Raw genomic sequence first — 13,441 nt, 5'->3', positions numbered from 1 at the left:
AAGCAGTTGCTGTTGCTGTTCCCAGGCTCGTAGCTGGGAAGTTCAGACAGAGCTTCCTCAGAAGCCAAGATCAGCCCTCTGCCTCCCCCTGAAGCCTGGTCTCATGCTGGCTCTGGGAACCAGAGTGCAGGGTTGTGTGTTTATGTGCTCACGTTTGTACCCGCGTCCTGCCTGCATGTGCACGGAGTTCTGTGTCTCTGTTGTGTGGACCCAAACACACACACATACTTACAAATGCATTTTGGGTGAAAGGTCTCTTCCTGGTGCCGCTGTGTATGCCTTTTTTCATTTTTAAGGAGGCACAGCCAACAGCTAAGCGAACCAATGAGCCATACACTTCTTTGCCTAAAACTGAAGCCAGCAAAGACCCACATTATCAAAATCGTGCCTGGGTGTGCAGCTGTCCACCTGACTGTGGGCCCTGGGGCTCTGCACCTTGCTCACCTTGCACCTTACACTAGTTTCTTTGTTCTTGGCCTCCCTCAGCCCCTCTGTCTCTACCCCCACCATCCCCTGCTCGGTGCCAACGACATGTCTTCTCAACTCAGAAATGCAGGAGCTGTTAGCCTGGCTGTCAGGTCGATAAGTGATGGTCAGGCCCCCGGGTGTCTGCTCCCGATCGGTGTGTCCCTGGCAGGCCTGCGGAGGCAAGCGTGCAAGGCCCCATTTTTTATGCTGCCTGACAGTAAAAGCCTGGGGCCCAGCCTGCCTGTCCAAATCTCCGTAGACACTGAAATAACTCACCTCCTGATGCAGGGCCGTCCTGTTGGGCGGCTGGTGCTTCCCTCTCCACTGAGGAGCCAGCTGTTGATCCCTGGAAGGAGAGAGCATTGGTGCCCACGGGCTAGGGCGGCAGATCTCAGGAGGACCACCAGTCGCTTCCTCTCAATGCCAAACTTGCAGGCCGGCCTTCAGCCACCGGGTGCATCCAGAGAACACCACGTGGGGTTTCCATGTTCCCTGTAGGGCAGGTCTACCCAGATGGTTCCAGCATCTGCCTGGTGTCCTACCGAGCCATGCTGGATGGAAGAAGAGAGGCAGGTTTTTGTTGGGACAGGTGCCCTTCTGCCCGTTCCCTGGTTGACGTCAGCCCAGGGTGGTGGCCCAGTGTTCAGGCGTCTGATTTGGAAGCCACCAGACTTTCCACCGCAGGGCCTGGCCACCACCTGCCAGAGGCAGCATCCTTGGAGGGCCAGCCGGGGCCGCAGGATGGGCCAGGACCTCTCCTCCACAGCCCACCCAGCCTGGATGGCAAACAGCTGCAGCCCAGCCACGGAGCCACTTGTCCTCAAAGTGGTTTTGGAGGACACAGTGCAGAATCAGAAGCATTCCTGACCCTGTGTTTCCAGAGCTTCCCGGAGTCCAGGAAGTTCTTAGAGTGGAGAGCAGCCACCAGGCCCTTTGCAGCCGGAATTAGCAAACTCCAGGGGCTTCTTTGCTCTTGAAGCCACACTTTGCACGTCAGGGTTTGGTCAGGAAAGCACCTGAGAGATACCATCTACCAGGGCATGAGACAGGCCCAGTTTTCCATGTCTCTGCTCCATTGGGTCGAAACCTGGAATCGCGCAGGGATACCCGTAAAAGCCAGGGGCAACCCTCGCACTCTCAGCCATTGATGTGGCCTGCCCCCCTCCCACCCCGCCCAGCCCTCTGGGTGTGCACCCACCACGGGGCGTCCCGGTAGGCACTGCTCCCAAAACCCACGTGTCAGGCACGGTGCTCACAAATACGTTACAGACACCCCCTTGTTGTGTCCTACCGCCCTCCCGCCTCACACTGTGCTGTTGAAAACACGGGGGCTCGGAGAGGCCACACAGCTTGGCCATGCGCTGCAGCTGGTAGCAGGGGGGCCCAGATAGGGACCCAGCCTTGGCAACCCAGAGCCCTACTCCGCCTCCTGAGACAGCCCAGCGGAGCATCGCTTCGGTTCCTAAGTCTGTCCCAGGTGCCTCCATGGGGCGTCCCTGAGACCTGGGCCCCGGGTTCCGATCGCGGTTGGGGGCCGCCTATGAAGGGCGCGCATCTCTCCTCCCCACACGACGGTTGCTCTAGAGCCAGATGAAGAGCCTCAGCCCATTCGCAGAGGCCCAGGTGGCTGTGCAGCCCCAGCCGGCGAAAGCAGGGCTATGCAGCTCCAGGTGGGGGGAAGCCCAGTGGTCCCCAAATCAGCAGCAAAATGGACCCCAGACAGCCGCCTCTGCCTGCCCAGATGGGTTCACCCCCCGATGAGGGTGTGAAGCTGTTCTGATGCTCGGCTGTGTTTCCCGCCTCCGCCCTCTGTCCAGCCCAGGGGGCCTTAGCGCTCCCTGCCTGGGGTTGAAAGAGGCCCACGCTTATCCCTAATACAGATTTCCTCAGCTTCCCATGGGGCCTCTAGTCTGAGCGCCTCAGGCCTGATCTCAGAAGCGTCCCTCTGAGCGTGGCCCTCCACCTGCCAGCCCCGACACCCCACCTAAGAAGCTCTTCTCTCTGCCTCTTACTACCTCGGCCTTGGTACCCCACGCCACCCGCTACTATGCACATGTCCTAGGCACAGAGGGTAGCAAAGCATGGAAGGCACAGGCTGGCAGGGGAGGACCACACAGATAAGTGTCCAGTTATAAGCTGTGAACTGGAGGCTGCGGGCGGGGCCAGAGACTCCCAGAGAAGGTGTCACTGGAGGTGAAAGCCCGAGGATGAGGGGGTGACTGAGCCAGGGCTCCCTGAAGAAGGTGGCCTTTGGGTGTCATACAATCCACCAAGGCCCAGCCCGGAAACTGCCTGGTGACAAGTTGATTCCTTTTCCCTATCTTACTGGGATTTACCTATCAATTCCACTCTTCCACATACAGACCCAGGGGGCGGTCTGTGTTTGAGAAACAGCCCCTATGCCCATCAGGGCCGAGGCCCAAGTGGTGGCTGCAGACCCAGCGCAGGCAGAGGGACCATCACCAGAAGGGGGAAGGGACACCGCCTAGAGGCGTCACCACTTTGCCAGTCGCCCAGAGACACCCTCTGCGCTGCTTCTGAGTCTCCTTCACACACCAAAGGCACATGGTAGACCCTTGTGAGTGGCTTCTCAGCAAGTACAGGCCCTCAAATCGGGGCCAAGAGACACCCCAGACAGAAAGGTCAAAACTGAATTCTGTGGTAACCAAAGGAACCAACCAGAAAGAGTTGGGGGCAAGGGGATTTTATTTTCATTGTCGATTATTTACCTGTTAAAGCTGTGCCCAACAGGGTTTACCGTCTGGTTTTAACACCTGATGCATGAGCCCACCTGTTCCCATTGTCCTTTAAAGACAGTGCCCTGAAATCCTCTAGTCTTTCCGGGGAGGGCTGGGCGCCCCACACTGTGGAAAAGTCCAGGAACCTCTTGCCTGCTCATCCGGCATAGCCAGCCTCGTGGGCCTCGGCTTGTTCCCCAGGTAGAAAATTACGGGGTTGGAATCGGCATTTTTCTTTCCTTAAACATTTTATGGTTTTGAGAAGCTGAAATTGCAGAAAACATATGGCGGGAAAGAGAAAATAGATCCAATTTTAGAACCAAATGTGGGATCAGTAGGAATACTTTAGAAACATCTTCTGGGTTATGCCTGTACACGCGCACACACACACGCGTGCGCGCACACACACACGCACACACAGCCTGGGATTCTAGTAAGAAAGCCGTCTCCTCAGCTAAGAGCTCCGTGACCTACACCAAGTTCCTCAAACAGCCACTCTGCCTCCAATCTCCAATCTGTTGCGTTTCACAGGTGTTCTGGGTGAGCCACTTTGAGGAGGATGACAGAAAATTGTTTGTTAAAAAATGAAGTCATAGGCTTCCCTGGTGGCGCAGTGGTTGAGAGTCTGCCTGCCGATGCAGGGGACGCGGGTTCGTGCCCCGGTCCGGGAAGATCCCACATGCCGCGGAGCGGCTGGGCTCGTGAGCCATGGCCACTGAGCCTGCGCGTCCGGAGCCTGTGCTCCGCAACGGGAGAGGCCACAGCAGTGAGAGGCCCGCCTACCACAAAAAAAAAAAAAAAAAAAAAAGTCAGACTAAAGGCCAGGCTGCTCTTTCCAGCATCCATTTTCAGACCCAGGGAGTTCTGAGCTGGGGCCACTCTGACTCTCCCCTAAGGGTTTATAGAAAGAAGGAAGAGCTTGGTTCCTGGTGGCCCCTGTCCTGTCCTGGGAGCCTGACACGGGCCTTCCCTCCCCCATCCTCACCTGCTCCCTGAGACGGTTGTCTGAAAGTATGACCTTCACCCCAGAGCACCATCCCATTTGGGCCAACTGAGCACCAGACAGCCCAGGACCGACCTGCGTGTTACTGAACCCGGGCACCGTGGTCAGGTGGGACTTTTAAGGACAAAACCCCAAGCCAAACGTGTTCTCTTTTCTCCCCAGTTTTATCCATGACGTTAATTTTTTTTATTGCGGTAAAATACACGTAACATCAAATGTGCCATTTTAACCATTTTTCAGCCTACAGTTCAGTCCATTCGCCTTGCTGTGCTCCGTGGCACTCATCTTAAGCTCTGCTGTAATCCCGATTGTGTCTCAGAGGTGGTGGTTCCTCCCCAGGGAGATGCTCCTAACGTTTTTGTTGCAGCCGCTTGGCATCTGCCCTCAGATCTTGCTGCTGTGGTTCAGTCTTGGTTTCAAAGGTGCGGATCACCAGAGTGTGGCCGGGAGAGTGTCACCTCGTGGCTGGGGAGGGGTTGACTAGGGAGGGGGTCACGGGAGGCTCTCCCAGAGCCACACTGGTGGCTTCGGTGGCTGCCACTGAGAGCCCTCGGCCTCATCAGTTGGGGTCAGAAATCTGCTTGTTTCCCTATAACTGCTCTGGCTCCGATCCCCCAACCACACACCCTTCCCTCCTCAGACTGGCCCGTGGATGCAGGGTTTTCATCTTCACCGACAGGCAGTTCTGTTCCTCCGCCCCCGAGGGTGCTCACCGAGACCAAGTGTCGCCGATGACCCCAAGAATTTCCTTCCCGACAGGACTGACCTCCGCCGTCTTTACCCGTCTTTGAGTCCCACGAGCGGATGATCTGGTTCTTAGCTGCCCCAACACCGCCTCATCGTGGGGGGCGGAATGGGGGTGTCCTACCTGCATGGGGGCAGCGTCACCAGCACCCGCTGGGTCAGGCCCCCCTGCCTCACGCTCTCGTCGATGCTTCGCGTCCATCGCTGCTCTGTGTCCCCTCTCCACGTCACCTTCTCCGTCCCGTTGTTAAAGGCTTTCTATGATCTGTCGCTGTGTTTCCCTCTAGTCAGGAGTGGCAGGAAAGGACGCCGGCGAGTGTTCAGCCTGTCGGAGGCCGACAGTCACGGCGGCCACTGGGTTTAGTGCTTCGATCGGCAGCTGTCACGGCACCTCTGGCACGGTCACTGCAGGCAGGTCTCCTCCGGTAGCCTCCTCGGCCCGCGACGCCCCTGCACGCTGCATTTCCACACCAGCAGGCTCCCAGGATGCCAGGCGAGGGCACGGGGAGCCCGGGCCACCAACCCGAGCCATTTCCTCAGCTCCAGTCCCTTTCTGGCCTCATCCCGCCTGAGGACCAAAGCCCCGGCCCTTCACCCCTGTGTCAGCTCCTCCGAGGCAGCCCTGGGCAGCCTGGAAACGCTGTCCTCCGCACCAGGCTCGGTGCAGGCCCTGAGCTAGGGGGGTTCTCCAGCCCCATCCCCACAGGGCCCCCCCCAGTTTAGGCCACAAGGGTTGGGCAGTGGAATTTGCAAAAAGCCACAAAGAAGTCAACTAGTTGCTTTTTTTCTTTTCCTTTTCCCTTTATTCCCCAGCCTTGCTCGAAGCTAAGTGGTAGATTCCATCACGTTCCAGCCAGAGGCCAAGTCATTTCACTTGTAAGCGCACTGGCAGATGTGACTCCATCATCTCCCCTTCTTGCGTTTAGAGCTCCAAATAGTGGCCGCGGGTGGGCCGTGGTCACTGCCACCCTCCCGCGATGCTTCTCGTAAGGTTTCCCACCTGTGCCCTCCCGCTGGGCAGCTGCACTTGCCAGGCAGGAGCCTTTGCCTTCTCTTGTGTTTAAAAGCTGCTTCCTCTGAGCTTTGCCCTCCAACTTGCTGTGCTGCACTGTCCTTTTCTTCCCCATGTCTCTCAGTCCCACCTCCCCTGGCCTGAGTACATCCAATCCTCATTTTTATTGGAAACTGTCACTCACTCGCCAGGGGTCAGCTGAGCCCCTGCCCTAGAGCCACAGATCAGCTTCCGAGGGTGCCAGCCAGGGACTCAGGGGACCCGCTGCCTTGGTGTCAACTTGAGGCAGCACCATGGGGAGGCCGAGCATCCCTCACGGGAACCTGGACGTCGGGCTTTCCCGCTCCAGCCTCCACTCGTTTCCTGGGTCAGGCCCCAACCTGTGCCCTCAGAGCTCGGAAACACCAGCAGGTGAGCGAGGCCAGAGGGTCAGCGGTGGCCGCTGTGGGTTGACCATACACTGACCATAAACTGTGTCCTCGCTAGGTAATTTTCCCCCCGTGGGAACTTGGCAGAGTTCTTGGTTTTTTTCTGCCTCTTGAATGCATAAATTTGTAGCTAACATTCAGGAAGCAGTTCTTGGTTTAAAAATAGGTAGGTAGGGGGCTTCCCTGGTGGCGCAGTGGTTAAGAATCCGCCTGCCAATGCAGGGGACACGGGTTCCAGCCCTGGTCCAGGAAGATCCCACATGCCGCGGAGCAGCTAAGCCCGTGCACCACAACTACTGAGCCTGCGCTCTAGAGCCCGTGCTCCGCAATAGGAGACAACACCGTGATGAGAAGTCTGCACACTGCAACGAAGAGTAGACGCTGCTCGCCACAACTAGAGAAAGCCCCCGCGCAGTAACGATGACCCAACACAGCCAAAAATAAAAAAATTTTAATAGGTAGGTAGGTAGATAGATAAATAGGTAGAAAGAACAGTGTAAGAGGAGGTTATTTTTCCTATTAAAAAAAAAATAGGAAGAGTCTGTTTTTCAGGGGAAAAACCAACCCTTTTAATAAAATTGTTGGTTCTTTTCCTAAAGAAGGAACCAGTTTTGTGTGTGTGGCATCGTTCGCTGGTTTATTTGTTTTCTAATATATTTGATAGCAACTTTCCCACACACTTGATCATTCTTATCACCAGAAACCCCATTAGGGATCAGGGAAAGAGGTTTGTCGGCCCTTTTGAGTATCTGCGTGCAAATGCAGACCTGAGCAAAGAGGGAATTCTCACAGAGAAGTCTGGAGAAAACGTGAAAGAAATGCTCTGAAGCTCTGTCTCCAGGTGGCACAAAAGTGCCCTTGGAGAATCAGTCATTTCTAAACTGCCTCGTCAGCAGCTAAGTTGACACGTGGGTCCTTATGTACGTAAGTTCCTGGACACGCTTGTTTGAAGCAAGGTGAGCCTGTACTCAGAGCCCCACGTTCAGATTGCGATGGGTCACAACCTGAGCCCATGCCTTGAAACCAGCCTGTCACCACAAGGCGTCCTGAGTGGAGCAAATTCATTGAAATTCAGAGAAACCAGAAAGTGTGTGGGGTGTTTACTCAGCATTTGTGGGCTGAGATCACACCTCAAATCATTTTTTCCACTAGTGCTCATCCATGTCCCACTGCCACCCTCTCAGAGCGAGGACAGACCCAAAGCCCCATGCAGTGGTTTTCTCTGGGCCTTATTTCTCTCTAAAAAAAAAGAAAGAAAGAACAAAAAGAAGAAAAAAGGCCTTGTGAAGAAGTGACCTGGGGCCTTTCTGAGCTCACCGTGCCCGGGAGTCCTGTGGGAAGCTACGACGTGTCCTTTGGGAGACTTGATCTGTTGCTTGAGTTTCCTCTCCATGCTGGGGATCCTCTTCCTCTCCTTCCTCCCATTCTGTATGCCCTTCGGTTTTATTTTGCTCTTGGTTTTTCCATTCTTTTGCTCTGTGTTCGATTTGCGGTTCTGTTTTGTTTTGGCTTAACTTAAGAAAAAACAAAAAAAATACAACTGATTTAAGTGGAATCACATTGAACCAAAAAATGTCTGCCATCGTCCCAGGGCCCAGAGTGCTTTCAGATTCATTGTCCACACAGTGTCCTCAGCGCCTTTTTGGCCCCAAGATCTGTAACAGAGGAGATTTGCTTTCCAAGCGAGATGCCCACGGCCTTCGTACCCATGTTTTCAAATCACTGGCACATAAAGTCCTGGAAGATGTTTCCCACGAGGAACCCCAGTGGCAGCTGGTATCTCTGTCCAAGCCAGCTCGTCTTTGGAAAGCAAATAGGCCACTTGTCTGTAATCTAATCACGGATTTTGAAAAGCACCAAAAAATGAAATTGCTGCTCCTAAAATAACTGCATTGGGCCACTCCTCCCTTGTGACGTGGTTTCTCTCCGTGGCCCCTGGGGGAGACCCTCGGGATAAGAATGGCCTGAGCGATCACAGCCCCTTTCTGGGTGCTAACTCAGCACTTAGAGGAGGACCAGGCGACAAAACCACAGTCCGAGGTTTTGTTTCAGCTTTGCAAAGCTGAAAAATTGTATAGAATTCCTTTTTTTTTTTTTTTTTTTTTTTTAATACTGCAGTGAGTTCCCTCTTGGGGAAATGTTACCAAATATAGACTCTGGGAATGGCCTGAGGTGATAAGCACACCCAAGCCTGTTCTCTACCTAAATGCATATTTATCATCAGGGAGGTGGTTCACACACAGAGCCTGTCTGGGCTGTTTCCTGGCACCAGGAACTGGGCTTCTGGAACCCACTCATTGGTTCTGCACAAGCCCCTAATGTGTCCCTTGCATCACAAGTCAGAGTAACCATGGGCCCTGACAGGTTTCCCCCAGGCCTAGGTAGGGCTGGATTTACCAGCTTCTGTGTCCCCAGGAGGAAGTGGAGACAAGCTATTCCCCCAGCACATCATCCCCCAACCAGACCTCCCTGGGCCTTTGTTCAGCAGGGGAACAGAGGGTGCCTGCGTGAGCAGAGCATCTCAGAGCTGAGCATACCTTTGTTTTTTCTCCCGCCCCCACCCCCCACCCAGATGACTCCATGACTATGGAACAGCCTCAGCCTAACCTTCCCGACCAGTTGGTGATCATCAGTGAAACAGAAGCAGAGGCCAGGCCCAGCAAGAGCCTGGCGAGGAGCACGGACGTGGAGACAGTCAGCCTGTGCCCCAGCCTCATCCCCGCCCAGCAGCCCACCATCTCCCTGCTCTGCGAGGACACTGCCGACACGCTGAGCGTGGAGTCACTGACCCTCGTCCCGCCCGTCGACCCCCATAGCCTCCGCACCCTCACCGGCATCCCCCCACCACCCACACCAGCCGCGGTGGGCACAGGGACCCCGGGCGAGGGGGCTGCGCAGCCAGAGCCAGCGGGCCCCGCTGAGCACTGAGTTGACCTCCCTTCGTGCGTGCGGCCCCGCTGGCAGGGACCCGGAGCAGCTGACACGACAGACACCTCGGGAGCGTCTGAAGTTCTCCTCGGCCCCAGTAACCGCCTCGAACCATCCTTGCAGTCCTTTGCTCCATTTGAATTCCCCTTTTACTTCACACCTCTTTGAGAGCAGGCTGGGACCAGTGGCGACACCCCAGCGAACCCAGATGACTGAGGCAGAGGAGGTTGGGCTGGTGGCAGAGCCCACGGCCCCAGGGCAGCAGGACCCACCGACAACACTCCCTTCATCAGCCAGCCCCTCCCCAGTCTCGAAGGTCCTCTGCCACCGTCCCCAGTGAGCACAGAAGAAGCGGACGTGGTCACTTTGTGTAGAAATTTGTAGAAAAGCAAACTTCGATAAACATCTCCTTTGGATATTTATTCCTGCTTCTGGCAGCAGATGAAAAACATCTATTTTAAAAGTTCAAAAAAAATCCTCCACCCTGAGGTTTGATGTCATGTTAGAAGTGTAATATTACTGTTGAGATTTCATTTTCATTTTGCCTTGAACTTCCCAGCGTTTTGGGTTTAGAGTTCTCAGTCTGGCTTTCTCCATTGTCTTAAGGGATTCCATTTCTTTATTACTCACTAACTCTGCAAGCCTGTGGAATGATAAAAGTCCCTTCCTGGAAAGGTTAGAGTATTTTTTAAGCAAAAATAAGGGAGAGACTCATATTCTCAGGTACACACAGAGCTGGGAGGACCGAAAGTTTCTCTGCCGTGGCAGCCCAGGGGCCTTGCGTTACCCAGAAGATCTTTCCATGAAAGGGGGATAGTGCGGTCAGCTCCCCGCTCAGGACCATTCCTCGTCTCTCCGGACTGAAACCAAACAGGACGGTTTTCCGGCATCACCTTCGGTTGTCCCCATCTCTCTATTTGTCTAAGAAAGAACGATTTGGGACTGCAGACACTCGAGCCCCTGTGGCCGTGATGGAAAGGAAGGGCCATGGAAACCATCCTCTGAGTCCGTTGCCTGCTGCTCAGTGGTGTGGGTGCCTGCATGCAGGGACATCCCGAGAGCCAGCCCCCGCCCAGCTGCAAGGACGTGACGTCCGAGCTCATAGGGCCATCCTAGGAGCTCGGGGTTTGTCCCTCTTCCTCTCAGCTGCTGCTGTAAAGATGCAAGCTCGTTTTTAAAATGGAAACCCCCAGTTCCTTCTCCATTTGGGCTGGGTGTGTGCAGGCCAGGTCTCCGCTATATCCGATAAAGCTCCCAAAATGTTCTTTCTACTCAGCCAGGCAAGGCCAATCGACCCTCACCTCTCTGGTTGATGCTCAGACCTTCCAAAACTTGCCTCCACGTGTCCCCCAGGAGTGCCAGCACCCATGGTGTCAGTGTCAGCCGGTCCGGGTTATCAGGTGGCCTCAGGAAATGCTCCGCACGCTTACCTCTTAGAGGACCCGCTCCCCAGTACCTCCCCCAATCTGCTGTCAGGCAGGGCCTGCCCAGGCCAGACTTCAGCCTCCTGAAGAACACACTGGTCCCCTGAGGAAGGGGAGTGGCGCCTGCGGGACAGATCTCTCCAGCCTTAAGAAGCCCTCTGGGCAGGTGAGCCCAGCCAGCACCAACAGGGGAAAGACCCAGCTCAGAAAGGCAGCCATTTAGGCAGAAATTCCAGGGGCCCTGGCAAGGAGGGACAAGCCATGACTTTCAGGAGAGTCCCCTGGAAAGGACAGGCAGGGGGAACGGAAAGAGGGAGAAAGTCCATGTTGTCAGGGACAGGGGCCCCCTGGTTATTCTGCCAGGATGCAGCGGCAGGCCAGCCCCAGAGCCACTCACTGCCGGTTTTGAAACGATTCTGGAGCAGCAGAAATGAGAGGCCAGTGACCTCCCAGCCGGTGGCATTATCATGAGGAACAAGCTGAGGCATGTGGACCCTGCCCTGGGACCACCAGCCTGCTGTCTGAAATCCAGTGGCTCCAGGTGGCTTCAAGCTCTACGGGAGGAAAGTCTCGGCCGGGGGACAGCATGCCCAGGAGGACCCGCAGCAGTATCACCCAGGCAGGAGAGCTGAACACAGCCCAGTCTCCATGGGCTCTTGAATAGCAGGTGCGATCAGACCAAGCTTCCGCCCCACGTCTGGCCCAAGGGCAGGCCTCTCCCCGGGTGGGCTCAAGGGGTTGGTTGTGGGCAGCCCACAGCCGGCTGGCAGCCAGGTCTCCACTGTCTTGGCAGCAGTGGCACAGCTATGTCTTCAGGAGCCCCCAGAAAATCTAACAGTGGGGGCACCTCCAGAGGGGCCCGTCCAGACAGCAGGTGCTGGGACTCTGGGGCAGAGAGGTAGAGCCAGGAATCCTTGGCGAGCCCGGGGCAGGGGCCATGGCCTGTGACATGTGAGTACCAGATTCGGATCTCTGGGATCGGCCTCAGCAGGCCCATCCAGCCCGCTATCTCCATGTCCCCGCAGAGACCCTCCCCAAGTCCACATCGGGCCCACTGGGTTTGCCAAGTCAGGGGCAGGGCTGGCCACATGAACCCCCAAACGTCAGCTTTGAAAGTTGCTGGGGAGAAGCACATGTCCTTTCCAGTTTGGGACTTTGAGCCAGCGAGGACGCCTCTCAAAGTCAGACAGGTACGTGCCCCCCACCCCGGGGGGGCGGGTGGGAGGGATTGTCCTCCTGGGTGGCAGGCCCTCTGTGCTGCCCTTCCCCCCATCAAGCCTGCCCTGCTTGCTGCTCTCTGCAGAAGGCAGCTCCCACCCAAGCACCTGCACTGTGACCTGGGGGTGAGCGAGGAAATGCACCTCTTAACAGGCATACACCAAGATTTCTCTAAGGTCTCAAGATGCACTGTTCAAAAAGGCACAGGGTGAACCAATTCTCATCTTTTCTAGACGCAATAAATAAGAAATATTTAATGTAGTCATGATGATATTGGGCATAAACTGTAAGGGTTCCTTAAGTTCCTCTGAGTTGAAAATATGTAAATAATTCTTGTCCCAAGGAGGAGCGGGGTTGGGAAACCTCATGCTTCTGGGCTACGGGACTGTTCCAGGGAAGTACCTGCTCTCGCAAGCATGACTCATGTTTCGTGGGTACTGAACACGAGAGTGGAAATGAAAACTGGAACTTCCTTGTAAATCTGAACTTGGCAATAAAAGAAAAAAAGTTACCAAGAGTGTGGCTGCTGCTTCATGGCTCTGTGGCGGGAAGGCCACGGCCAGGCAAAGGGGAAGGTCCTTGGCCGCCTGCAGCTGCTTGGCGAGGGGCAGCAGCTGGGCCCCGGGATCCCCACTTCCTTAAAGGGAGGTGGCGTAGCTCCTACCCAGGGCTGGGAGAACGCCTCAGGTGCTCCCTTCAGAAAGGGCCCCAGCTTCAGGCAGGTGCCGTGAGCCTGGTCCATGTCTCCATCCCTCAGCTGTTGGGCTCCAATGAGCCTCAGGTTCCACGCCTGGAGGGCGGGCTCCTTACATTCCTGTCTCACAGGCCAAGCACAGCCCGGCGCACCAGGGCGTGGGGAGCCTGTGCGATGTCGCTGCCACGCCAGGGGAAGCGAGAAGGGCTCCCCGCTGAGGACAGTCAGGTGAAGTCGTGCTGAGGCGGGCAACTTTCCTGAGCACACCGACGTGCACCAGCATGAGCTCTGGAAATCCCTGGAGATGGGATCACGGTTCTTCCAGAAACTTCTGACTCTCCACCTCAAGCCTGGCCCAGAAACAGCCGGACCTTCTGGGCCTTGAGGTAAAACCTGAGTTGAGTGCAAGGCATGAATGGGGCACCCCACTCGTGCCGAGGGTTGAGGTGATGTCGGTGGAAAGTGTGGGCCGCTGCTCTGCGTCCAGGCTCGCACTGGCCGCCAGCAGGGGTTCAGCCCCGGTAAGTTCCTCTGAAATCTGCCCATGAGGCCTGCAGCTGAGGTTGGACCCCGCTCTGCACCAGGGGCCTGCTGGGTGCCCGGTGCTGGGCCGGGACCGGCCTGCAGCCTCGCAGGCACGTGGACACTCGTGTCATGACGACTTTGGTCTAGAAAAAGGCACTCGCTGGAAGGATGCCCAGGGAAAAGGTGGAAGACCGGCCTCAGGACGGGTAGAACCAGGGACAGCAGCTGTTGGGGGTTCGGCTCCCTCCTGCCCCAGGGC

The 13,441-nt window shown here is 56.1% G+C and overlaps 1 protein-coding gene across 4 annotated transcripts in view; it reads left to right on the top strand.

Moving 5' to 3' along the window:
* CLEC16A (C-type lectin domain containing 16A) overlaps window positions 1-12,474 on the top strand; it is a 211,453-nt gene extending 198,979 nt beyond the window's left edge. For 2 of the 4 annotated variants that reach the window (XM_022552227.3, XM_022552228.2), the window contains exon 23: window positions 8,966-12,474. In XM_022552227.3, the coding sequence (XP_022407935.1) occupies window positions 8,966-9,321 (356 nt within the window). In that variant the 3' untranslated portion in view covers window positions 9,322-12,474. Of the gene's footprint in view, window positions 1-5,240; window positions 5,434-8,965 lie in introns of those variants that run through there. The other 2 variants (XM_089896165.1, XM_022552229.2) reach the window with 2 other exon arrangements.
* Window positions 12,475-13,441: the final 967 nt, after the last annotated feature.

The sequence above is a fragment of the Delphinapterus leucas genome, chromosome 15 (assembly GCF_059928025.1).
Source record: "Delphinapterus leucas isolate spDelLeu-1000000601 "Yukka" chromosome 15, BTC_Dleu_Yukka2, whole genome shotgun sequence".
Taxonomy (NCBI): domain Eukaryota; kingdom Metazoa; phylum Chordata; class Mammalia; order Artiodactyla; family Monodontidae; genus Delphinapterus; species Delphinapterus leucas.
This window is presented reverse-complemented; position numbering and strand designations above follow the sequence as displayed.